General features: G+C 62.8%; 1 protein-coding gene across 1 annotated transcript; it reads right to left on the bottom strand.

Moving 5' to 3' along the window:
* Window positions 1–1,886: 1,886 nt before the first annotated feature.
* LOC132476110 (collagen alpha-1(I) chain-like) lies at window positions 1,887–12,270 on the bottom strand. Its single transcript, XM_060077846.1, has 13 exons — window positions 11,742–12,270; window positions 11,485–11,636; window positions 11,229–11,414; window positions 10,905–11,019; window positions 10,490–10,851; window positions 10,153–10,387; window positions 9,703–9,843; window positions 7,173–7,287; window positions 6,091–6,382; window positions 4,426–4,633; window positions 4,101–4,193; window positions 3,863–4,046; window positions 1,887–2,010 (listed from the first exon to the last, which is right to left on the bottom strand). Exons 1-13 carry the CDS (start codon window positions 12,268–12,270, stop codon window positions 1,887–1,889), a joined length of 2,736 nt encoding a protein of 911 aa, XP_059933829.1.
* Between the last annotated feature and the right edge of the window lie 11,592 nt (window positions 12,271–23,862).

The following is a 23,862-nucleotide window of genomic DNA, read 5'->3' as shown; positions in this document are numbered from 1 at the left end:
TGGACAAGAGCGCAGCCCCTGCCGCCAGGACGGGGGTCTCAGGACACATGGGGCAGGGTGGAGGGGGGACCCCCAGGCCGAGCGCCCAGCGGGCACTGATCTGGGGCCTCCTCCCCCCAAGAGGATCCCCACGTTCATCGCACCTCCACTTAGTTCTCAGCACAGAGGAAGCGGGCTCCATCGCTCCCCTCTGCTCCTGGCTGTACCCTGTGCATCTCCTGCCCGTGTCCCACGTCCGGAACAACTGCTACCGGCCATCCAGGCCCCAGGGAGCAGGTTTGGCTTCCCATCCTCAGATGGGTTGAGATCAAGTCACTGCACAGCTTTTCACGGAGATGCTCTTTGCTGTGTGGAGGCCAGAGGGGGCTCAGCGCGGGCACAAACGACTGCCTCCGCAGCTCACAGCGTGTCTGTATCGGCTGGGGCCACGGCCTTTGAGTGCACCCCAGAAGCGCACATGGGTGTTCACGCACACGCACTCACACACGCTACTCCTGAGGAGACGGGTGTCAGAAATGTCCGCTCTGTGCACACGTAGGGGGCTTTCTCTACTCTTCTGCTTGGTGACGCTGAGTAGATGTTAGAGATTGGCTTTGGGTCCAATGCCTTTGGTTTCTTGATCCTGACAGGACACTGACAGCAAAGAGTTAAATTCTTTGATGTCCTGAAATAGAGGAGACTTAACAAATCTCCAGAACGTTTGTTGCAATTTCTCACCCACCTCCACCCACGAGGAAAATAGTGACCTTCACCCACGTCTTTTTGGAAATTAGAACCAGCCTCCCACCCCCATCCCCTGTGGCCAGTGGGCCTGTTGAGTTCCCCTGGGCTGCCCGCTCCAGCCGTGCTCTCCGTCCGGGGCAGGGCAAACAGGACCCCGGATCCCAGACGACCCCTGCCAGGCCCCCACATTGGTCCTCCCCGCCAAGACACGCTCGCCCAGGGACACAGCGTCCGGGGTGGGGAGACGGTGCTGCTGGCGGGCATCACCACAGCCAGCCTTGGGGACAAGCCCAGGACCCCTCTTGGTCTCTGATCTGGACTCTGAAACGTATCCAGGTGCCACTGCCAACTTCTCTGGTTTGAAATTCTCCTTAAGTCTTTTTTAAAATTATTTATTTATTTATTTTGGCTGCTGCGGGTCTTAGTTGCAGCACGCGGGCTCTTTGCTGCAGCATGTGGACTCTTAGTTGCAGCACGCATGAGGAATCTAGTTCCCCAACCAGGGATCGAACCCCAGTCCCCAGCGTTGGGAGCACGGAGTCTTACCCACTGGACCACCAGGGAAGTCCCTCCTTAAGTCTTTTTTAAGCAAAAATAAACACTGACACCAATCAGAGAGGGCCTTCCCACCACTTTCTTCCCGTGGAGGGGACTGGCCAGGCGCTGGCACAGCCTCAGCTCCCCAAAGCCTGGCAGTGACACCAGACCCCTCACACCACAGGTCCACCCCAGCGCCATGGGCCTGGCCAGGCAGTCCAAAGGTGGCAGAAGCCCAGCATCACCGTGCTGGACAAGCCTTGCCATTGACATCAAATTTGCTTTACTGACCAAGAACCCAGGGGCTGAAGACAAGCCCTGGTCCCTTGTGTCCATTGGGTTTCGGGACCCTGGTTGGTGGGTGATGCAGCGGGCATCCAAAGACGTCCCCGCTGGGCTGCAGTCTGTGTCCCACCATCGTCCCCCCGAGCAAGGGGCACTCCCAGCCTGGGCTGAGGCAGGCGAGCCAGGGCAGTTACGTGTGCCGGCCTAGCCCGGGTCTGGGGTCTGCTGCGGCGGGGGGTGACAGCTGCTTCCAGTTCCCTGCTTGCATGCACGCTCACAGATATTTGCACACCTGTGTGCGCACACCCGGCACAGAGACGTTTCCACCCGTACCTTAGGGATCACCGGCTTGGGCCTGATGGAAACAAGGGAAGAAGGGGTGACTTGCCAGGCAACCAGCCAGGGGTTGCCATGGCAGCTCGGAGGCCGCCGCCGGGCCAACTGGGGTGCAGTGCGGGCTGGCACCTGTCAGCAGGCGGAAGAGGCGTGCGTGGCAAGCACCGCACACACGCACGCGTGCACAGGCGCACGAGGCTGAAGTAGACCGCGGGCCTGATGAGGACAGCGCACCGCATGAATATTCATCGGGCTGATGGATGCAAAGCCAATCAACCACTTGGCAGCTGGATTTTCCCCTGACGCACCGCTGGCCGCCTTGGGGCAGGCTCCGAGGGCTCGCCACCCAGCAGGGAGACGTCCGCATGGTTAGACCCCTTCGCTCTTGCCAGACCTGGCCCTGACCCAGGGCATCCCAGCGGGCCTGCAGTCGGCCACCTGGTCCCCCCACAGGATTCAAATTCCCACCCAGGAGCCAAGCACAGCACAGCGGGCTTCCCAAAGGACGCGGCCCACTATCCACTCCCTCCCTTACTCCACGACCCCCAACTGGAGCCGTGACAGAGCAGGGACCCCAGCCTTAGCCAGCCTCGCCAGTGTCACCCCAGTGTCACCCCAGTGTCACCCCAGCCACTTCCCAGAGCCCCAGCTGCTGTCTCAGCACAGGTCCCTAGAAAGCAGAGCCTGAGGCAAGGGTTACTACAGAGGAGCTCTGTAGGGCGGGGCCGGGGGGTGTGTGTGACTGTGGGCCATCCCTTCAGGGTGTGCTGCCGGGCATCCCAGCTGCACGCCCACAGGGCAAGGACTCCTCCAGAAAGTTTGCAAAGAGAAGCTGCCCCTTGAGCGGCGGCAGAGGAGGGTGGGTCTGTGTGCCTGGTTCCCTCCCGTCTGCCTTTCCCTCTGGTCCAGGTCCACCCTTCAGGAGCCCACCCCACGCATTCATTTGTGCCCTCTGGGGTCACTGGGGAAGCCAGGGCCCTCCCGCTCCCAGAGTCTGAGCAAGCTGCCCCCTGAGCTCACCAGATGTATGGAACCCTGAGTCCTGTCCACTGCCCCGTGGGCTTGAGCACGGAGGTGACCCACCAGCCTGCACACTCCTTCCCACCCTGCCCAGGCCCCAACCTGGGCCAGAGCAGAGCTGGGTGCCCAGCACGGAGGTGGGCAGGAACCCACCCACAATGGCTAAAGGGCAGCTCAAGGGCAAACGTGGCATCCAGAGAAGCCAGAGGGGAGGCCAAATGCCCCCTCTGCCTGCCACCAAGATGGAGGAAGAGGTCTCTGTGGGCTCTCAGGACTGTCCACACCAGGGAGAGGACCTCAGGCTCACTGTGGGCCTGAGTCCCGACCTCCCCAGACCAGCCACAGGCCCTGAGGGGTCACTGCAGCCTCTGAGCTTCAGTTTTCTCAGCAAGAGGAACTCACAGGCCCTTCCACTGTGGTCCTTACTGTGGCCAGTGCAGAGAAGAGAAAATAGGCATGGCCTCCACAGATGCTCTACCTGAGCCCTGCCTGAGCTGGGCACTCTGCTTGTCCCTCCCCCATCCGCTGTCCTGCTGCAGCCGGGAAGCTGACCACTTCTCTGCTCCTTGGCCGCTGGGCCTCCAGCCGGGTCCAGGTGGGACGAGAGGCAGGGCTCTAGTGGCCCCAAGCCCTCCCTGCCTGCCTGCTTCCTCCACCTCAGCCCCCCGATGGGCAGCTTCGCACTCCCTGCCCTCTCTTGACCCTCAGGGCAGGGCTGGTTGCAGCTCGTGCAGCTCTGAGTCCCCCTGGAAATCAGCCCTCCACATCTGGTCCCACAGAGCCCGACCCCCGAGGTGATGAGGCTCAGGTGGCCCCCTTTTGAGGAGCCCATTGCAGAGGACGAGGAAGGTGCTGGCAGGCAGACACAACCACAGACCGGCCTCGAACACTGGGCGCAAAGGCGCCCAAGGGCAGGCACCAGTCCTGCAGTCCGGGGGCCAGCTGGGCAGGCAGGCCTCACCCTGGAGGGCAGCACAGGGAGCTGACTGCCAGCAGGTGGGGGGCTGAGAGGGTGGGGCCCCAGCACAGGGTGGCAGGGGGTGGGCCTGCTGGGGGGTCGCACCGCAGAGGAGGGTGGACAGGCTCAGCGATGGGGCGGGGCAGGTGGAGAGGGCAGGGGATGTGGAGCCCCGACCCGGCCAGCACTGCAGGAGCAGAAGCCGCAGGCCGGGGGCGGGGGTGGGGAGGCGGCAGGAGACCTGGGTCCAGCAGCCCAGAGCAGAGCGGGGACTTCCCCGGAGCACAGGGCAGGCAGCGGGCCAGAACTACGCCCAAGCCCGCAGACACCATCACTGTGGAGTGAGGTGGGTGAGGGTTACAGTCCTGGGGGGCTCACCAGGTGTCTGGAAACCTGCCCCTCGCCAACGATCCCGAGTTCCCGCTACCCAGAGTACGGGGTGTGAGGCCAGCGTTTCGGACAAGCCAGAAAGGTGCCTCTCACAAGCCCAGAGCTGGGGTCTGGAGGCCCTGGCGTGTGTCCCCGCGCCTCACGGCTGGCTGTGACTGTGCTTCTGCTCATCTCACAGGAGGGTGGGCCAGTGACCGGAGGGTCCCCTTCACAAGAGACCTGGCGCTGTTGGGTGGGCGAAAGCTCCCTGGCGACCTGGGCAGCACCTCGGACAGCTCCCTGCCCACCAGAGCTGGGCGCACCTTCTGGGGGTCCCCGCTTCCCCTCCTGCCCCTGAGGGTCCATCAGGATCTCCGACGGAGGAGCCAGGTTAAGCCAGCGTCCCTGGGGAGGGCCTGACCGGGGGAAGAAAGCCACCCCCCCACACCCTGGAGGCCATGTCTGAGGGTCCGAGGGCAGCGGCCCCCTCACCCCCAGGTGCCCCTGTCCTGAGGCTGCCAGGCCTCTGACAGCCCACATTCTGGGGCTGCCCACAGGCCCATGTTTGGGCGCCTCCTTTCTCCATGCTCCTCGCCCAGTCCTAGTGGAAACCCGGTGCTCTTAGATGACGTGGGGCCTTCAGAACAGGAGGAAACGGGGTTCTGAGCCCAGCTTCCCAGGGTCGTCTTCCTTCAGAAGTGTGTGTTGGGACTTCCCTGGTGGCGCAGTGGTTAATAATCCGCCTGCCAATGCAGGGGACACGGGTTCGAGCCCTGGCCCAGGAAGATCCCACATGCCGCGGAGCAACTAAGCCCGTGCGCCACAACTACTGAGCCTGCGCTCTAGGGCCCACGAGCCACTACTACTGAAGTCCACACGCCACAACTACTGAAGGCTGTGTGCCTAGAGCCCGTGCCCCGCAACAATAGAAGCCACCGCAATGAGAAGCCCGCGCACCACAACGAAGAGTATCCCCTGCTGACCACAAGTAGAGAAAAGCCTGTCACAGCAACAAAGACCCAACGCGGCCAAAAATAAATAAACGTAAAAAAAAAAAGAACGACTTACAAGAAAATATTTTTGAAAAAGCAAGTTCAGTGCGCCCTCATGCTCTCCATGCTGGCAGTGGTTTGGACTGTCTTCATTAACATTAGCCCTGTCCTGTCAGCAGGACGGGCCAGGGCCAACTCCGAGGGCAGAAACCCAGCCAGCTGAGGTGTGTACCAGGGAGGGCCCATTCTCCCCGAGAGCGGCAGTCCCCCAGCCCCTGCAGCACACCCCCTCCCCCGACCTCCACCACCCCTGTGAACCCTGGGCTCTCGTGTCTCACGCCCCCGCCCAGGGTAAGCACTGGTCGGACAGGAGGGTCGATTTTCCTGGGGACCGTGGCTTGTCCTCTCCTCCCGCCCCTCCTCCCCCTCCCCTCCCAAGGCCTGGCAGGAGGGTCCACCTGTCCCTTTCTTCCAGCAGGGGACACTCCCTGTGACACTGCCCCTCGAAGGTGGCAGGCAGCCCTGAAGAGGACAGAGGAAAGTGCTCCTGTCCCTAAGCGCCCCTCCGAGGACCCCCTTTCCTGCTGGAGTCACTCAGGAGGAGGAGATGGGGGGGCGGGGTAGGGAGGAAAAGGGAGCCAGAGGCGCTCAGAGGTGGAGGGAGGTGCAGGCAACAGAGGCAGTGGGGGCAGGAGGGAGGAGGCAGGGAAGGAAGAGAAACGGGGGCGGGAGTGGGGGAGACGGTGCTGAGAGGGATGGAGACACACAGACTGTGGACCAAAGGGGAGGAATTCACCCGGAGGCCCAAGTACAGCGACTAGAAAGACACAGACGGGGGCAGAGACCTGGGCCCGAGGCAGGAGTGCCCACCAGGAGGCCACTCTGGTCCCCCCCGTGGCCGAGGCTGCCAGAGGCCCAGGTCTGGCTCTGCAGCCAGCCGAGGAGGGGCCTGCGGCTCCCATCCGAGTCAAGCCATTGCCGTCTTCTGGAATCCCGGTCTGGGCCGGCTCTGGCTCCGGTGCTGCCAGGGTGGACCCCTTGCCGGGGCCTCTCGGAGCCGAGGGAGAAGGGGGCACACAGGGGGGCCTGGGGCAGGGCTGCCACCCTCGCCTCTGTGACGGGCGAGGGGGCCTTGGTGGGGGCAGGGCTGCTCCTCCCCCGGCTGTAAGCGGAAGAGGCGGGGGTGCAGCAGAGCCCCACCGGTGCAGATGTGGGATAAGAGCCTTGGCCCTGGGCCTGGCGGACCTCACCCCACCTTCACCCTGCCTGGCTGAGGAGACAGCCAGGTGTGGCAGGGGTCCCATGGAGGGAGACCCCAGGGGCAAAGGGGTCCCTGCCCCCAGCTCTGCAAAGCCCAGGTTCCAGGAGGAAAGTTCCTCTAAGTGGGCATCCTAGCCCAGGGGGTCCTGCGTGCCTGGGTGGGCTGGGCCCCTGCAGCTGGGCAGGAGAGGCTCAGGGCTGTTAAGGGGGACTCTGCAGACCCTGCAGGAACTCCAGGGAGAGCGGTCCCCAGGCTTGCCCCTGGCCCCGCCTCCTCTGTGCTTTCTGGAGGGCAGCAGCGGGGGCAAGCCCTCGCCTTCTCCTTCCCAGGGGTAATTTGCTGGCACTAGACCCCTAGGCAGGGCAAGTGGGGGGCCGGCCTGGGTCCCGTCCCCACAACATGCCCTCTGGGACCCGGGCTGGGCCTGGGGGCAACGGGGGCTGCTCCACTGCCAGGATGTGGGCGTGGGGGGCAGCCAGCCCAGGGGAGGGGCTGGGCCACTGTTGGGGGGAGGGTGACTGGTGGCCGAGGAGGCTCCCGGAACCTCAGGGAAGTGAGGCAGGGGTGTGTGGGGAACAAAAGGCCTGTGCCCGCCACTGGCCTGGCATCCAGGTGGAGCCCCTCACACCGGGCCCTGCCTAGGCCTCTGCCCCGGCCTCCGCCTCCCCGACTGCCCAGGTGCACCCCTCACCTTGCCTGCTGGTGAAGACCCGGCAGCGTCCAAGGCCCGATGACCCAGCAGGAGAGCTGCGCCTCTGGGCCTGCTGGGTCCTCGCCCACCAGTCCTTCGTGTGGGGCTGGGCTGGCTGGGGCCGGGGAGGAGGGAGAAGGGGGTGGGAACTCGGGAGAGGGGCCGCAGCCTTATTTCCATGCCGGCCCCTGAGCGCCCCCGCCCACTGTGCGCCCGGCCAGCTCACAATCACAGCCTTTGTGGTGGCCTTGCTCCGGCCCTCATCCTCGCCCTCCGCACTCAGGCATGGCGGGGTGTCCCAACCCCCTACCTACTTCAAAGGGTGAGGGGAGGAACTCCTCCCGTCAGGCGCCCTCCAAATCTAAGCCAAGAGACAGGAACAGAGACCTGAGCCTCTGCGCTTGTGGGGGTCTTGCCGTGTTTGCACTCTGGCCTCCCTCCACCCAGTCATACAGGGAGAAGCCATAGGTCGGTGTCCTGGGAGCACGTGGGAGCGGAAGAGGCCCCAGAAGGGTCCCAGCTGGGTGGGGTGGAACCCCTCCTCCCATGGTATCAGGCACCTGCTCTGTCAGCCTCTGAGCTGTGGGAGGAATGGAGGGAATGGGCAGGACCTGGGTGCTTTCCTTGGGGGATGTTGGGGGGACCTGGGCCTCGCTGCAGGAGCATGTCTGTGCCTGGGGGCCTCTGAGGTCCCTGGACCACCCAAGCTGGAGCCTGGAAGCTGTGGACCTTTTTGAGGGTACAGGGGGCCCAGAGCAGGGCTTGCCTTGGAGCCCTGTGCCCATGCCAGCAAACTGCTCCCCGTCCCTTGGGCTGAAGCTCTCGGCTCCCCCACTCCCAGGCTACATCTGCCCTGAAGGCCCCTGCCACTGGCCTCCGGCCTCTCCCCACTCCCTTCAGGTCCCAAGACTCTGTCCTCCATTCCTCCCCCACCTTGGAGCGAGGACAGGGTCAAGGGTCAAGAGGCCAAGAGCCAGCGGTTCCCAGATGTGCCGTGGCCCCTCCCTTTTCTAGAGGAATGACAGGCCTCGCACCCAGGAGGGCGGGCAGTGTGACGAGGAAGCAGGAGCGGAAAGGGCGGGGGTTCTTCCCTGGTTCCTGTAGATCTGCTTAATCCCACGCAACACTCGCAGGCTTTCACAGTGGCGGAGGGGAGGGGAGAGGAGGAAGAAGGGGGTCTCGGCCACATCCCTCCCTCCCTCCTCCCCGCTCCCGCCCCGCGAAGCCACCTGACCCATCTCCAAGTTGTTGGCCCAGGCTGGCGGGGCCTTTGTGCGTGCGTGCGGAGGCGGCCGCCCAGAACCCGGAGCCCTGAGCCAACAACCGAGCCACCTCCCTGCGCCCTTCGCTCGGAGCCGGGGAGCCCCTGCCCCCATCCGTGGAGCTGGCAAATAAATGAATCCACAAACACAAATTCTCGGTGTGCTGGGTGGGAGCAGCGGCGTGGGCAGTGGCGGAGAGAAGGTTCGGGTGCAACTGGTCTGGGGTTTGGTGAGGCTGGGCCGGGGCCCGAGGAGCCGAAGGAAGCACACGCCCAAGTGGAGGCCTGGCAGCAGGAGGTTTTTTTTATGGAACCTTCAAAGGATTTTTATGGAAACTTCAAAGGATTCAGGGCCACCAAGAAGGTCCCCACCGGGCTGGCACAGAAGGGCGGGCAGGGCAGAGGCTGCAGGTGGTCTCTCTTTCCCACCCAGCACCCACCCCCATGCCCAGGGAGGCCCTTCCTCCCAAGGGCCGGAGCGCGCTGGGAATGGAGGGAGGGGCGAGCCTCGGGCCCTGTGGGGGCTCAGGATCCCAAGAGCAGATGCCGCAGGCTGTCCTGGGGATGCGCAAAAAGCCGGTCTGATCCAAGGCGAGGGGGCAGCCCCCCACCTGACCCGCCTGGGGAGAGATCTGCTCAGCAGGGAGGGGAGCAGGCCTGCAAGGGGCGGGATCCTCCCCTGGGCCTGGGTGGGACCAGCCCGGTACGAAAGGGGATCCGAAGAAAGATTTGGGGTGTGTAAACCTGAAGAGCCCTCCCCCATAGATTGCAGACAAGCTCCAGAGAGCTGGAAGCCAGAGCCATCCTGGGCCTGTCCACGAAGCCAGGGGTGGGGGGCAGGCGTGGGCCGCAACCCTTCGAGGGTGAGGACAGGAGTGGGGCCAGGAAAGTCCAGAGGCGAGGCGGGAGAAGAGAGACTGGGGTTCAGGGTTCGGTTTCAACACCATGGACAGCGGCCCCCGCCTCTGTGGGGACCCGCCCCAGTCGCATAAGAGGCTGCGGGCGAACTGCCAGCTGGCCCTCCTGCCCCGCCCTCCCCCCCACCAGCCAGCGTCAGGCCTGGGCCCGGCTGTGGCTGTGAACCCGCCAGGCTTGGGATCTTACTGGGTGCTGGGCTGGGGGAGGTGAAGTTCAGCTTCCCTGTATACAAGCAGGGGTTTTTCGCACCCCATGCAAGGGAGAAGGGCCACTCCTGACACCAGCAAAGGGCAAGGAACTGCAGCTGGGAAGCATCCAAGGGAGGGCGGTCCTGGTGGGTTGAGGACTCACGGGGGTTGAGGGCAGAGCCTCTCCGAGTGCCACCCCCTTCCCAGTCGGCTTTGCTTCCCCAGGGCTCCCGCAGTGCTGGAGTGGGCCCAGAGGGAGGAACAGGACCGTATTCGCAAGGTGGGAGGGTCAGCGGGATCTGCTCTGAGGGCAGATGGCGCAGGGGCTGGGTGGGCCTGGAGGAAAGGAGAGGGGACGGAGGCCTGCTGGCCCGGCCCGGGGCCTGCAGCTCCCTCACCGTCTACACGGGAACAAAGGCCTGCGGGGGAGGCCTGAGGTGGTCTGGCTTAGGGAAGCCACTGGTCCTTGGCCCTAGTGGGACGAATCAGTCTCAGTCCTCAGGAGGGCTCCAAGGAGAGGGCCGAGCTCAGAGTCAGGCCGTGGGCCAGAATCGAGAACACCCACCTCAGTCAGGACACAGTGAGAAGAGCGCTCTTCGATGGGGGTGGCTACCTCCGTCCTCCAGATAACCGCCCAGTGGGCCGCGGCAAGTCCCTTTCCTTCCTCTGGGGGCTGGAGGGGCTGGGAGAGTGACGGTGCAGAGCGTGTGACGGGGAGAGAACTGCGGGCTCGAACCTGCGGCGCAGGCCGAGTGCGGGGGTGCGTCTGCGGGTGAGACTAAGCTGCGTGCAGCTGAGGCGTGGTTGGTGGGTGTCAGGGTGCGCTCAGAGGGACTGCGGCCGGTGGGCTGCAGGAGGAGCGTTCGCGTGGGCGCAGGAGGGGCGCGGGAGAGGTTGGCGTGTGTGTGTGTGTGTGTGTGTGTGTGTGTGTGTGTGTGAGAGAGAGAGGCGTTCCCGGGGGCAGACGCGTGGCCTTGGGGCGCCAGGGACGGTCGAGGGCGCTCGAGGGCGGCGTCCGAGTGAGCGGAGGAGCGCGCGGGGCGCGACGCGGCGAGTGTCCGCGGGAGGCACCGGGCGCGCAGTGCGTGTGTGCGCGTGTGCGCGGCGCGCGTGCCCCCGCAGTTCTCAAGGACACCTCGCGGAGGCGGCGGCGGAGCCGGTGTCCGGGTGACGTCACCGCGCGCCCCAGTGATAATCGCCCGGTGCCCGAGCCGGGCGCGGATACGCGCGGAGGCGGCGGCGGCGGCGGCGGCGGCGGCGGGCGGGGGACAGTCGCTCCCGGGCCGGAGCCGGCGAGCGGGCGCCCGCCGCGCTGAGCCCGCGGACAGTCGGCTCCCAACCGGCCCGCGGCGTTCGGGGACTTACTCGGCTCCTTTTGCGGCGTCCCCGCGCCCTCCTCCGCCTCGGGCAGCGGCGCGCGGGGGCCCAAGGAGGAGGCGGAGGCGACGGCTGCAGCTCCCGCCCTGGACGGGTAACTGTGCTGGGGCCGGGCCGGGGCGGGTCCCGCGAGCGGCTTCTCCGGGTCTCCCCGGCTTTCTCTCCACTAGCAGCTCTCGCGGTTCCCGGCGCGTGGGCAGGGTGAGCTCACTGGGCTGTAAAAAGAGACTGGCTTTCATTTCTGAGCATCGAGATTCTTTTTTTTAACCGCTTTCGTAGCGCGCTCGCGGGTCGGGCCGGGGAGGAGGGTACAGCGGGGGAGGCAGCTGCGGAGAAGCTCGCGCTGCGCTGTCGGAGCGGGCTCCGCGCTTCTCGGCGGCCCGCGGCAGGCGGCCGGGCGCGCACACGCTCGCTCACCCCTCGCCTCCAGCGCCTCCTCGCCGCGATTCCTCGGTGCGCCAGGTTCCGCCCGAGGGGCTTGCTTGGGCCCCCTCCCCGCTGCGGAAGGGGAAGAAGAGTGGGCTCTTCAGAGTTGGGGGCGGATCCGGGCTGGAGTCCGAGGAGAAACCGTCGGCGTGGCGCAGCGCCCCCGCCCCGCGCGCCCCGTGGCGAAGACGCCGGAGCGTTCGCGCCCTTCGGGCGAGGATCCCACGCGAGCCGGAGCCGCTGCCCCGACCCCGGCCCGGCCGCTCGCCGCCTGCCGCAGCCCTGAGGGCCCCTCTGCGTGTTCACAGCGGACCTTGATTTAATGTCTATACAATTAAGGCACGCGGTGAATGCCAAGAGAGGCGCCTCTGCCGCTCCTTTCTCATGGAAATGGCCCGCGAGCCCGGCCGGCGCGGTGCCCCTCCCGCGGGATGAAGGCGAGCCGGCCCCCGGCGGCCCCTCGCGCCGCGAACAAATCCGGCGAACAATGCGCCCGCCCAGAGGGCGGCCCAGCTGCCGGGCCGGGGACCTGGCCGCGGGACACAAAGGGACCCGCACGCCGCGGGCGTCGCGGGGCGGGTGGGGGCGACCGCGGGGGAAGCCTGCGGCCCGGACGAGACTGCGGCCACGTGTGCCCACAGCGCGGAGCGCCCAGAGGGCGGCGGGGACCGGGAGACAAAGGGAGGGTCCGCGGGGGGCGGCGGAATGGGAGGTGGGCGCCGGCGGCGGTGGGGGGGACGCCTTGCGCCGGGGAGTTGGCCGCGCGCGAGCTGGGTTTAGGGAAGTCGGGCCACCCGGCGGGCAGGTTGGAGCGCTGTCCGCGGTGCTGGCGGTGGGTGGCCCCACGGGACAGGAGCTCCGCGAGCGTGGGGCCAACAATGTCCCGAGGGCCACTCGCCCCAACCGCGGTGCGCTGGGCAGTTGCCATGGCTACGACGGAGGGGGTGGGGTAAGGCCTGAGGTCATTGCAAAGTCTGTCCTTCCTCAGTCCGCTGGGCCGCGGGGTGGGGGTGGCCCTCTCTGAGCTCCTGGAACTGCCCCTGTGCCTCGAGGACAAGGGTCAAAATGGGGAAGGGGGGCGCGTTTACACCCAGGGCTAGGGTCCAAACAAGGGCAGGTAGATGTGCCTGACCACATCGTGCCCCAATTCTCCTCCAGACTATGCAGGACTGAGGCACGTGAGGCTCCGCAGCCCGGGGGAGAAGGCAAATCCCTCCCCCACCATCTGCAGCCGCAGTGACACCCACTCAGGTTTGCTGCAGGCATTTTTTTTCTGGCCTCAGAGCCAGCGCCACCTGCTGGCACCCTGGCCGGCACTCCCCCGGGCTCCTTCTGTCCCCCACTCACCCGTCATGCTCCATCCCCCCCCCATCCGACAGCATCTTGGGTCACCCTTGGGGCAGTCGGGCTCTCTGACCAGGTCAGTGTGCCCTGCTTCCCCTCCAGCAAGCCCCCAGCCCTGACTCTGCAGCTGCATCCTTTCCTCTTAACTGGGATGAGGATGAGGCCCTCTGGCCAGGCTCCAAGCCTGGGCAGGGGCCTTGGTCTCCCTTCTTCTCCCAACCCCCGGGCCCCAGGCAGGGAGCAGAAAATCAGCACAAAAGGAACCACTTGGGTTTCCGGCTGCGGGCCCTCCATGCCCACCCCCTCCTGCAGCTGCAGGGCCAGGGCACCTGCCTCCCCTCCCCCTCTGCTCAGCCCTGCAACCCCTCCCTGAGACGTGGCCTGCAGGCACGAGCACAAGCCAAGGGTTTCCATCTGCCACCCCACCCCACATTGGGGTCACTGCAGAGCCCGAGGACAGAGTCCTCCAATCTCCTGCCCCCTGGAGGACAGGGAAGGCCAGAGAGCCGCAGCCCGACCATGGCGCAGCAAGGCTGGCCCCTTCTCCTTCCTTCCCCTGTGATGGGGTGCAAACAGCACCCCCAGGGGCACCTCTGGTCAAGGGGGCAGGAGGAGCCCAGCACGAGCCCCAGGGTCACTCTGGGCAGCCCTGAGTCTGGGTGTCCCTGCTGGGTGTGGAAGGAGGGTGGCCCTTGTCCCATCTGAGCTTTCTCCAGGGGCTGGGCCAGCAGCATGGACCTTCTCTCCGAGGGCAGGGGGCCTCTGCACCCTGGCTCTCTGGACCAGGAATGGGGCTGGGCTCTGTGCTTGTCCACTTCCCTTCCTGGGGACTTGGCTCCTGACTGGAAAGGACCTTCCAAGTGGATAGCCAGGCGGGGGTTGGGGGACACCTAGGGTGGAGGGACAGCCCTCAGCACGTTTCCCAGGCTGGTCCATCTCCGGGGGGAGAGTCCCTGGGAAGAAGCTGGGGGCTCTTCCCCCCTAGAATCCTCCCCCAAAGGAGGCCTGAGGTCACAGTCCACCTAAGCCCCAGTCCCATCCAGCAGGTCCATGGCGCTGCGGGGTTCTCAGGGTCTCCACTGGGCTGGTGCCGCCGGGGCTGGGCTACAGCTGGATGACAGCCGCAGTGCAGGGAGGGCCACGTGCCGCAGGACAGAGTCCAGACCTCAGGGCTGAGCCCAAACCTGCACCCTGCATCCACCAGAGCCCTGCATGTCCACGCTCGACCTCCCTCCTCACATGCCCACACACGGACCCCCGACCCCACTCCCAGGGAAGGGCTGGGCCCCCACAGGTCCTGGCCCACAGGACACTCCCTATGGAGGTGCCAGGGAGTCATTCTGGGGACGACAAGCTCGGGTGAGCACTCAGCACATGCCCTGAGATGGGGCTGGGTATCAAGCTGGGGTCCAGCCCAGGGCTCTCCAGCAGGGAGCACCCCCAGTGTGGGGCCAGAGTGGGGGACACCAGCAGACGGCAAGGGACCCCCACTCCGGGCCTGCCCAAGGATCCAGCCCTGCGGAGAGGACTTCTCTGCTCTGAGTAAAACCGAATAAACAGCAAGGCTGGTGCCACCTGCCTACAACCTCCTCTGAACACCCCCAGAGCCCCCAGCACTGCCCAATCCATCTGATGCGGCAGGAGAGGGAGGCACTGCAGGGCCGGGCAGCGGTCAGCTCAGGCCAGGACAGTCCCCCCCCCCATGACCTTGCCTCTTGGGCAGGGCGCCCTCAGGTCTAGGCCCGCAGCAGGCCTCCGACCAGTACGGAGAGGAGGAGCCAGGCTCTCGGGCGTCCCCCCAGCCACCTCCCAGCCCGGCTCATAAGCCCGCACACTGGTGGCAGGCGACCCAGAGAGCACAGCTCCTTGGCAGCCCAGCCTTCACCCCCTCCACCGTAGGGTGCAGGATAATGTCAGCTGGGGGGCAGTAAAAATCAAGAAGTGGAAGTGGTAAAGTGCGGCTCCCCTAGCTTGCCATTGGGGAGAGGGGATGTTGAGGGGTCTGCCTCTGTGTCGGGTCCCCATTCCAGTGGGACTAAGAAGGTGGTGGGTTCTTCTCATGCACAGCCCCAGCCTCATCCCCTCCACACCCCGCGGGGCTGCAAAGCAGAGGTCGAGGAATGGGGGAGCCAGAGCCCCTGCACTCAGCCCACCTCCCTCCTCAGCTTCACGTCCCGTCTCTGCACGAAGAGCACAAAGGGAAAACGCGCATCTCCCAGGGGTAAACGAGACCGGCAGCCTTGGGGAAACCTTGGCTCGGCTGACCCCCCAGCCCAGAGCTGGGGCCACGTTTCGGGGGAGCACGGCCAGGTACCTCCCATCCCACCAACATTCCTACAGCCGTCCTTGTCCCCACACCAGGACACGCGCAGACTGCCTGGCTCCCTCATGGGCACCCGCAGCCCAGACAAGAATGGTCACAGAGATGGGCACACACCCGCCCTCTCCAACTCCACTCCTCACCCCAGCTGGCCGGATGGTCCCCAAACACTCACCACCCAGGGAGCTTGCAGCAGGAAGGCCAGGCAGGAATCACCCCTGTGCTGGGGAACAAAAGCCAGAAATGATTCTGATGAGGCCCCTCTACAAGCCATTTCTGCAGAGACTCTGATGGGTGTGAGGAGAGCTGAGCCCTGTTCCCATCCCCCAGGGGTGGGAAACTGAGGGAGATGGAAACGCACAGCCCCTCTGACAGATAACAGGACTCTGCTTACAGGGGCTCCAGGCCCCATCTCAGGTCCTCAGCCCCATTTGGCAGGTCCTTTCAGGCTGCCCCCAAATGCCTGTGGGCTCCCTGATTTCCCACCCCAGGGTCACCACCTGGTGCAGGACACCACTCTGGCCCCAGAGTCCAGCAGACTTGGCATTCCAGCCTCGCCAGGAGCCCCAGATACTCAGGCAGGGCACCTGGGCTGTCCTGGGGTGTGACCACCCTGGACCCTCCTGTTGAGAGCCCCAAGCTGGGACCAAGACCCGTGACCAGCCCTGGGGAAGTCTGGTCCTGTGAGTAGTGTGCACCCCACAGGAATGATGACCAGCAAGACCAGGCTTTGGACACTCCCAGCCCCAGGCCGTGCCCTGTTGCGGGTCAGAAAGCACAGAGGGTCAACGCTCCACAGTGGGCATTGTCTCTGCGGGTCAGGTGTGCTGCTCCACAAAGCACACACAGAGTTTTCCACTTGTACACCAGTGTAGACCTGGGTCTGCTCCTGGCCCCCTGCAGGTGCTGGGACTCACCACATGAGGGCACCTCAGAGCCACTGCAGGATTCTGCTCTGGGCGCGGCTGGGTGGGGGAACCTGGATGCTCTTCATTCATTGAACAGACATTTCTGAGCCCATTGTAGGGACCAGGCCACAAGTGCCGCCAAGGTCTGGGGTGGGACCCTGATGGGCAGAGGGAATCTGGCTGGAACTGAGTCTGGAACAGAGCAGGAGCCTCTTGTAAACAGCAGGCAGGAAGGTGGGCCCCCTCTGCCATCGGTTGTGACCAGTCTCAGTCCTCACCCAATTCTTTCACCTCTCTGTGCCTCAGTTTCCTCATCTGTGGCTGAAGAGTGAGCTCAGAAACATTCACTCAGTAAATGTGATCATCATCAACATCACCTCCCTCATCACCATTGTCACCACCATCATCATCACCGTCACAATCACCATCATCACCACCACCATCATCATCACCACCATCACCACCATCATCATCACCACCATCACCATCACCACCACCACCATCATCATCATCATCACCATCATCATCACCACCATCACCACCATCATCATCACCACCATCATCAGCATCATCATCACCATCACCACCACCACCATCATCATCATCATCACCATCATCACCATCACCAGCACCACCACCATCATCACCATCATCACCATCATCACCATCACCATCATCACCATCATCACCATCACCAGCACCACCATCATCACCATCATCATCACCACCATCACCACCATCATCATCACCATCATCAGCATCATCATCACCATCACCACCACCACCATCATCATCATCATCACCATCATCACCATCATCACCATCACCAGCACCACCATCATCACCACCACCATCATCACCACCACCATCACCACCATCATCAGCATCATCACCATTGTCACCACCATCATCACCATCACCAGCACCACCACCATCATCACCATCATCACCATCACCACCATCATCACCATCACCAGCACCACCATCATCATCACCACCATCATCACCATCATCACCATCATCACCATCACCACCACCACCATCATCATCACCATCATCACCATCATCACCATCACCACCACCATCATCATCACCATCATCATCACCACCATCATCACCATCACCAGCACCACCATCATCATCACCACCATCATCACCATCATCACCATCACCACCACCACCATCATCATCACCATCATCACCATCATCACCATCACCACCACCATCATCATCACCACCACCATCAGCAGCAGCAGCAATGGCAGCACCATCATCACAATCACTACATCACAGGATGAGGTCACTGAACTCCCTCTGGCTTGTCCTCTTTTCAGTCCTTTGAAGCAGTGGGGGTGGGCAAGCAGAATGAAGAGGATGGAGACCCACTGAAACTGTGGCCACCACAGGCCACTCAGAAGACCCATGTGCTCCTAGGAGGGTGGCCACATACTGAGGACTCAGGAAAGGTGTTGATGGGGTGAGGCGAACAGCTGAGAGTTGAGTGGTGAAGTGTGGGGCTATCAGTGACGGCTGGGTGTGACACTCAGGTCTCTGACCCCACATACAACAGCTCTCACCAGGCCATTGAGGCCTCCACCATCACTGCCCAGTCAGCCCTAGACCCAGCTGACCCTTGGACAGTCTCCAGCGTCCTTTCCCCACCATCCTTCAAAAAGTCAGGGAAGGGGACTTCCCTGATGGCTCAGTGGTAAAGAATCCGCCTTCTGACGTAGGGGATGCGGGTTTGATCCCTGGTCAGGGAACTAAGATCCCACAAGCCACGGGGCAACTAAGCCTGCGCACCACAAGTAGAGAGCCCACGTGCCCTGGAGCCTGCGTGCCACAACTAGAGAGAGAAAAAAAACCCTCATGCCACAACTAGAGAGAAGCCCGCATGCTGCAACTAAGACCCAATGCAGCCAAAAAAATAAAGAAAAAAAAATGTCAGGGGAGATCCCTGTCCTGGCACCCGTATCGCATCGCCCAACCACTTTGCACCCAGAGAAGCACAGACCCCCCAGAAGCACGCAGTCCTGCCTCCTGGTTTAGAAGGCACCACGGCCATCCCTCTCAGAGCCCAATTGTACAAAGTTCGGAGATGATGCCCCAAGAGCCCACAGAAGGCCCATTCCCAGATAAACCCCACTTCCCCCACATGCAGAGCGCACCTACGCCCAGATGGAGGGTCAGGTAGGATTCCTCCCAAGGGGCCCTTGCCCGTCTTGAGCCATTATCATCTTTACAACTAACCGTCAGTGTTATGGGGCCCATGTGTAAGTGTAGGTGTGTGGATTTGTATGTGTTCATGTATGTTTCTGTGTAACGGGTTACATACGTGCACACCATCGGGCCGTGTGTTTGCTCACGCGCACATCTGTGTTTTTATGTATGTTACTGTGCATGTGTGTGCTCGTGTGTGTGTGTGTGTGTGTGTGCAGAGGAAGAAGCAGGGCCTTTTGGACTCCCAGCTGCTCTAACTGGAAAACCGCCTCCCCCAGATAGCCCTTCAGGCCTCAGCTCCGTCCCGACCGCCCCAAGGGCAGGCGTCCCAGGGCACAGGCACTCCTGGCGGTCATTTGCCTACTCCCCCCACCCCCTGCAGCTGGGGTCCCTCACCGGCAGCCAGAGAGGCTGGGAACAGGACCCATCCCATGGTCCAGGGCTACCGGAGGTCTGTCCACCTTCCTCTCTAGCCACGCCCCACCCCATCCTGGCGTCCACCAGGCCACGCCCCTCCACAGCCAGTGGCAGAAAAACTGACCCAAGGCGAGAGCGAAGCCAGCTCCGTGCCATCCCCTCCTGGGACCCCTGGCCACCAGGTACAGGGTGGATCGGGCCAGCCCTGAGCTTCGCTTCCATCACACTGCCCAAGAGTAAGGCACCAGTGGGGACTGTCCCAGGAAGGCCGGGTGGGGCAGTGTGTCTTCTGGCAGCACCCGCATTTACCCCCCAGCAACCCACCAGCGCCCCCGCCTCCTGTGCAGCTGGGACCCCCATTTGGTCCACACCAGCCTCTTCCTTCTGCAGCCTGCTCGCCCTCTGAATGTGCTCTGTGACCCCCGGGGGCCTCATCCCCCTGTGGGCCCAGGGGCCCACCATGGCAGGGACTGTGTCAACAAGCCCTGTCCCTTTGAAAGAGGCCAGTGACCAGAGCTCCAGAGGCTGACCGAGTTCCAGGTTCCAGTGACTGCAGGGCTTGGGGACAGTGGGAGGCCCTGGGGACCTGCACGAAGGGACACGTCCACTCCATGCGGTGATGGGCTTCAGGTGCCTGCACCAGGCCTGCACCTGGGCAGGAAGGAACACTGACATCGCCAGGGGGAAGTGACCAGGGCAAAGGGTGCCATTTGGCAAAAAAAAGAAAGGGGGCGAACCACAGGCCCTGGCCACTCCCTGGAAACTGTCCTCTACTGGGACTGTCCCAGGGTTCAGGCATGAAGCATGGACCCTGCCCTACCTGGGCCACGTCAGAACCTTTGCCAGCAGCTGTCTTCACACTGCGGGTGGGGAGAGGCCGTCCAGCCCCTGCCACTGCGGTGGGGCACAGAGGGCAGTCGTTACTCAGGACCACTCAGATGCCAGGCCTCCCGCAGAGCTGGCAGCCAGTCTCACATGAGCAAGGAGACACCGCAGTTCATTCCACCAGCGGGACAGGCCCTGCTGAACGCATGCTGGCCCAGCCCTGGACCCCTGCTCCTGCCTCTGCTGGAGGGCGTCCCACCCCCTGCAGCGGCCCTGGGACTAAACCCACTTCCGCTCCCCTGGGCTACTGCCCTGAGCTTCCTGGCCACCAAGCACCTGGCCCCGGTGCTCCCGGTGCACCGGTCCTGGACAGCAATCGCCAGAGGAGGCCACCGAGGGGCCAGCCACCCAGGGGCCTCGGTGGAAGGAGCTGGAGGGGTAAGATCGACCCTGGGGCCTCCCCACCAGGTCGGCGAGGAGCCAGAGAGCAGGAGGAGGGGAGGCTGAGCATGACCTTGAGGCTTCCTCCACAGGGAGGCTTGGCCAGGAAGCAGCACCCCCCACCCCAGGATGTTCTCAAGCACACTGTTGTGTTGATTACCAAACGGCCCAGCCACATCCACTCCCTGGAGCCTGACGTGCTGCAGCCAGACACACGTGATCACCTGCTGAGAGCTCCGTACAGACTGCGCACGGGGCAGAGCACACGCGCGCAACACGTGCACACACACAACACATGTACTCAGCACACACACACCTGTACATACACATGCGTGCACATACTGCAGACACGTACACACACACAACCACACGCACGCACACCTACACACACACCTACAAACACACAGGCACGCATATACAACACACAGGCACACGTGCAACCCTACATGCACATACAACACATACACACGCTACACACAACACACACCTATGTACACACATATACAATACATACTTATATACGTAGACACACACACAACCCTCCATACACACATATATAACACATGCACACACCTATATATACACATACATACAGATACAAAACAGGAACACACCTACACACACATGTACAACACACCCATGCACACACACCCATGCACACACAGCAAGCAAGTGCTCAAGGAAATGGGGCAAAATGCTAGCAACAAGCAACTCTGGGTGAAAGGTATTCTCTGTTCTATTCCTCTTCTCACAGCTTTTCTGTAAATCTGACATTATTTCCAAATTAAAAGTTTGAAAACAAAGAATGTGGCTTCCTCACCAGCCCTCACCCCCATCCTAACCCCCTGGAATATGCCTCTGTGAGCAGCTTTCCCCGACCTGGGACCAGGGTCCCCTTTCGTGGCACCCGGTACCCTCCCCATCTCCAGGTGCCTAAGCCCTGTCCCAAGGGGCTGGCAGGCCCCAAAAAATAGCAAAGGGGAGTGAGGCCCTCCCCAGCCCATGGAGCAGCTCCACCCAGGGACCCGGATGTTCTGGGGGCTCATCAAGCCCACCCTCCTGACCTCGCGACCTAGACTGAGAAATGGTACTTGTTCCCCGCCTCAGTCTCTCCTACCAAGACAGGGGCGAGGCTGGCCACCCTGTCGACACTTCCCGCAGGCCCTGGGGACGCCAAGGCTGCCACTAACCCAACCCAAGCAAACCGTCCCGAGACAGAGGACGGCTCGGGGTCTCCTCCTGCCGGATGGGGGTGGCGGCAGAACCGACACTTGGGAGGTGGGAGGGGTGCTTCCGGGGCTGGACGCCGCCTCCGGCCACTTCTCGTCCAGAGCACTGGGCCCTGGGTCCCCGGCCTGGCTGGGCTTCTGCCAGGGAGAGCCCCTCCCCCTCAACCTATGGAAGCCCCTAATTTCCGAGCCAGCTAAGCAGGGCTGAGGTGACACGTCCCTCCCCATGTCACCTCACCCTGTCACCATGTCAAGCAGGAGTCGGCCACCAGCCCCTCATCTCTCTTCCCCTCCCAGACTCTAGCAGGGCACAGGGCAGCCTGGTCACATGAGAAACCACCACCCGCACTGCCAGCCTGCAAGAACCCAGAGCCGCCCTGCACCTGGAGGGGTATTCCTGCGCCTCCTGGCTCTGCACCCGCCGGGAGCCTCGCCCTGTGCCACCACGGGGGCCAGCAGGTCGGGCACCCGTCTGGTCGCTCCCAGAGCTGCCCTCAGGAAGGCTGCCATCAGGGGTGAAGCCAGGGCCCCCGGGTGGGTGCTGAGGCTGCGTCCGGGTGGCACCTACCCTGGACCCGCTGCCTGGCGAGGAGGGGTCCAAGTTACTACCAGGCGCATGGCTGTTCCCGTCCCCTTTCCCCTGCATCCGCCTCTGGGGGCCTTTCCAGTACGGGAAGACGTGGTCCACCGGGTGATCGCTCAGCTCAAAAAGGTTCCCTGGTGACTCATCCTGTCACTGGAGTAAAGACGTGGTGCAGGACAACTGCTCAAATTCCTTTTACAACACACTGGTTTCGAATAAAGTTGAGCGTGCAAAGCTCAAAAGCGACTCCAGGATGCAGGAGAAGCCAGCGCGGGGGGCGCGCAGGGGAGGCTGGGGAGGGGGCAGGAGCGGTTTGCACACAAGGCTGAGGAGCCCGCGCGAGGGACTCCGCTGGTGGCCACGGCGTTCGCTGGTGGGACACGAGGACCCCGCGCCCTGACAAGAACCTGCTTGTGGGCCTTGGTTCAGGCTGTTGTGCCCAATGAGTCCCCCCGCCCCCCATGTTTCCTGGATGGCAAGGGACCCGAGGCACAGGCCCCACTGAGGGAGAAGCCACAGGCCACCGGCAGGCCAAGCCCGCCTCTGTCCGGGCCTCCGTCACTGGACAGTTTAACGCTAGGTGCGCAAGAGCCGCCCACAGGCCAGCCCGTGAGGACACGGTCTGCAGTCAGACCCTCTGAGGAAACCTCTGGAGCCGGAGAGACGTGTGGCACGCTGGGCGGACAGAAGCCACCGCAAAGCTAAGACTCCCCGCGGGTGGGCTTCTGGGTGGGCTGACCGGCTGGGTTTTGGGGAGGGCAGACAAGCAGCAGCCCTTTGTAAGCGAGATGTGACGCAAGGTCCCCGCTGACCCTTCCACACCACGACCTGCGCAGCTTTCCCTCCTCGGGAACGTTCAGGCCCGAGTGCCCCCAAAGCCAGCAGGGCAGCCGCCCTCTGATAAAGCAAGCCGGCAGCGTCGGGGGTCACCTTCAGAGCCTGTGCCATTTAAGGAACAGGCGCACAGGCCGGTTGGTAGCTGATTCTGTCACGGCCTCTGCCGCTGACTCGCAGGAAGAGGCGGGGCACCCTGTCACAGAACTGCTGTCAGCGCACCGCCCACTGACCACTTGACGAGCCGAGAGGCACCTGCTCTTTGAGGCCACCCGACGACCAAGCACACGTGAGAGACGGCTGGCAGACACGGGAGACACAACGGGCCTCTGGAAGTGACCCTTTTAACCAGCTCTGCAAGTAAAACATTAACTGGTAGAAACGGGGTGAAGAATGAAGTGACCGCAGACTTGTTAAATAGGTATTGTTTATTAAGGCTCGTATTCTCCTAGAGGAAGTTATCCGATGTCGTCTGTGACTCCATACAGGCAATAACAGTTCAGAGAAAGTGACACGTTCTAAATACAAGTCTAGATAAAACGGCTTAAACTGTAACTCGGAGGGCCTGACGAGTACAGTTTTCAGAAAGCACCTGCGCTCCGCACGGGAGGCCTCTGCCCGGCTCGTGTGCGGGGCGCCAGGCAGGCGTGCACACCGCTTTCATGCTCAAACTCCCGTGGCGAGTGCTTCGGAGGCCCCTCGTTCCACAAGACACGACAGCAAATTCAGTTTCTAAAAGGTTTTCTGTTTTTTTGCTTTTTTGTACCCATTCAACAGGAAGAAAACTAGACACACACGCTGAAATTTACAATCGGTGGCATCATCCATCACACCGTCTGGACTACCAGATCCCAGGTTTAAAGCTTAGCATTATTGGCATAAAAACGTGAAACGGCATTAGGACTCTCCAGTGAAGAAAAGGGGGAGCGAACGGCCTGCACACAACGAGGAAGGCCTCCACGCCCGGGCCGGTGGTCAGCCGCCGGGAGCACGTGGCTGTGTGAGACCCGTGTTCCAAGGAAACAGCAGGTTCACCAAACTGGAGGGACTGAAATTTACCCTTCTGTCCAGTAGAAATCAAACGGGCAGATTAGCATCTCAGACAGGTAACGGATGAAATGGCAAAGCAGCGGACAAGGCGATCATCAGCCTGTTGACTTCGGCATCTTGGAGGGAAGCATTTGAACAGAACACACGAAATGCCAGGTGACTCATGGTTACTTATGCTCGCTATTAAAGCAAAAGGGGTGGGGGACAAGAAGCCTCATATAGAGATATTAAATGACTGTGAATATAAGAACATAATTTTCACCAAAAATAATAATAATAATAATAATAATAAATCTTTGGGATGGATTAGGTTTTTAAGGATACTTAATTTCACATTAGGTCAGTGTAA

This window comes from Mesoplodon densirostris, chromosome 16 (genome assembly GCF_025265405.1).
Source record: "Mesoplodon densirostris isolate mMesDen1 chromosome 16, mMesDen1 primary haplotype, whole genome shotgun sequence".
In the NCBI taxonomy this organism is placed as follows: Eukaryota; Metazoa; Chordata; class Mammalia; order Artiodactyla; family Ziphiidae; genus Mesoplodon; species Mesoplodon densirostris.
The sequence above is the reverse complement of the archived record's forward strand: the minus strand, read 5'-3'. Positions and strand labels throughout refer to the sequence as shown.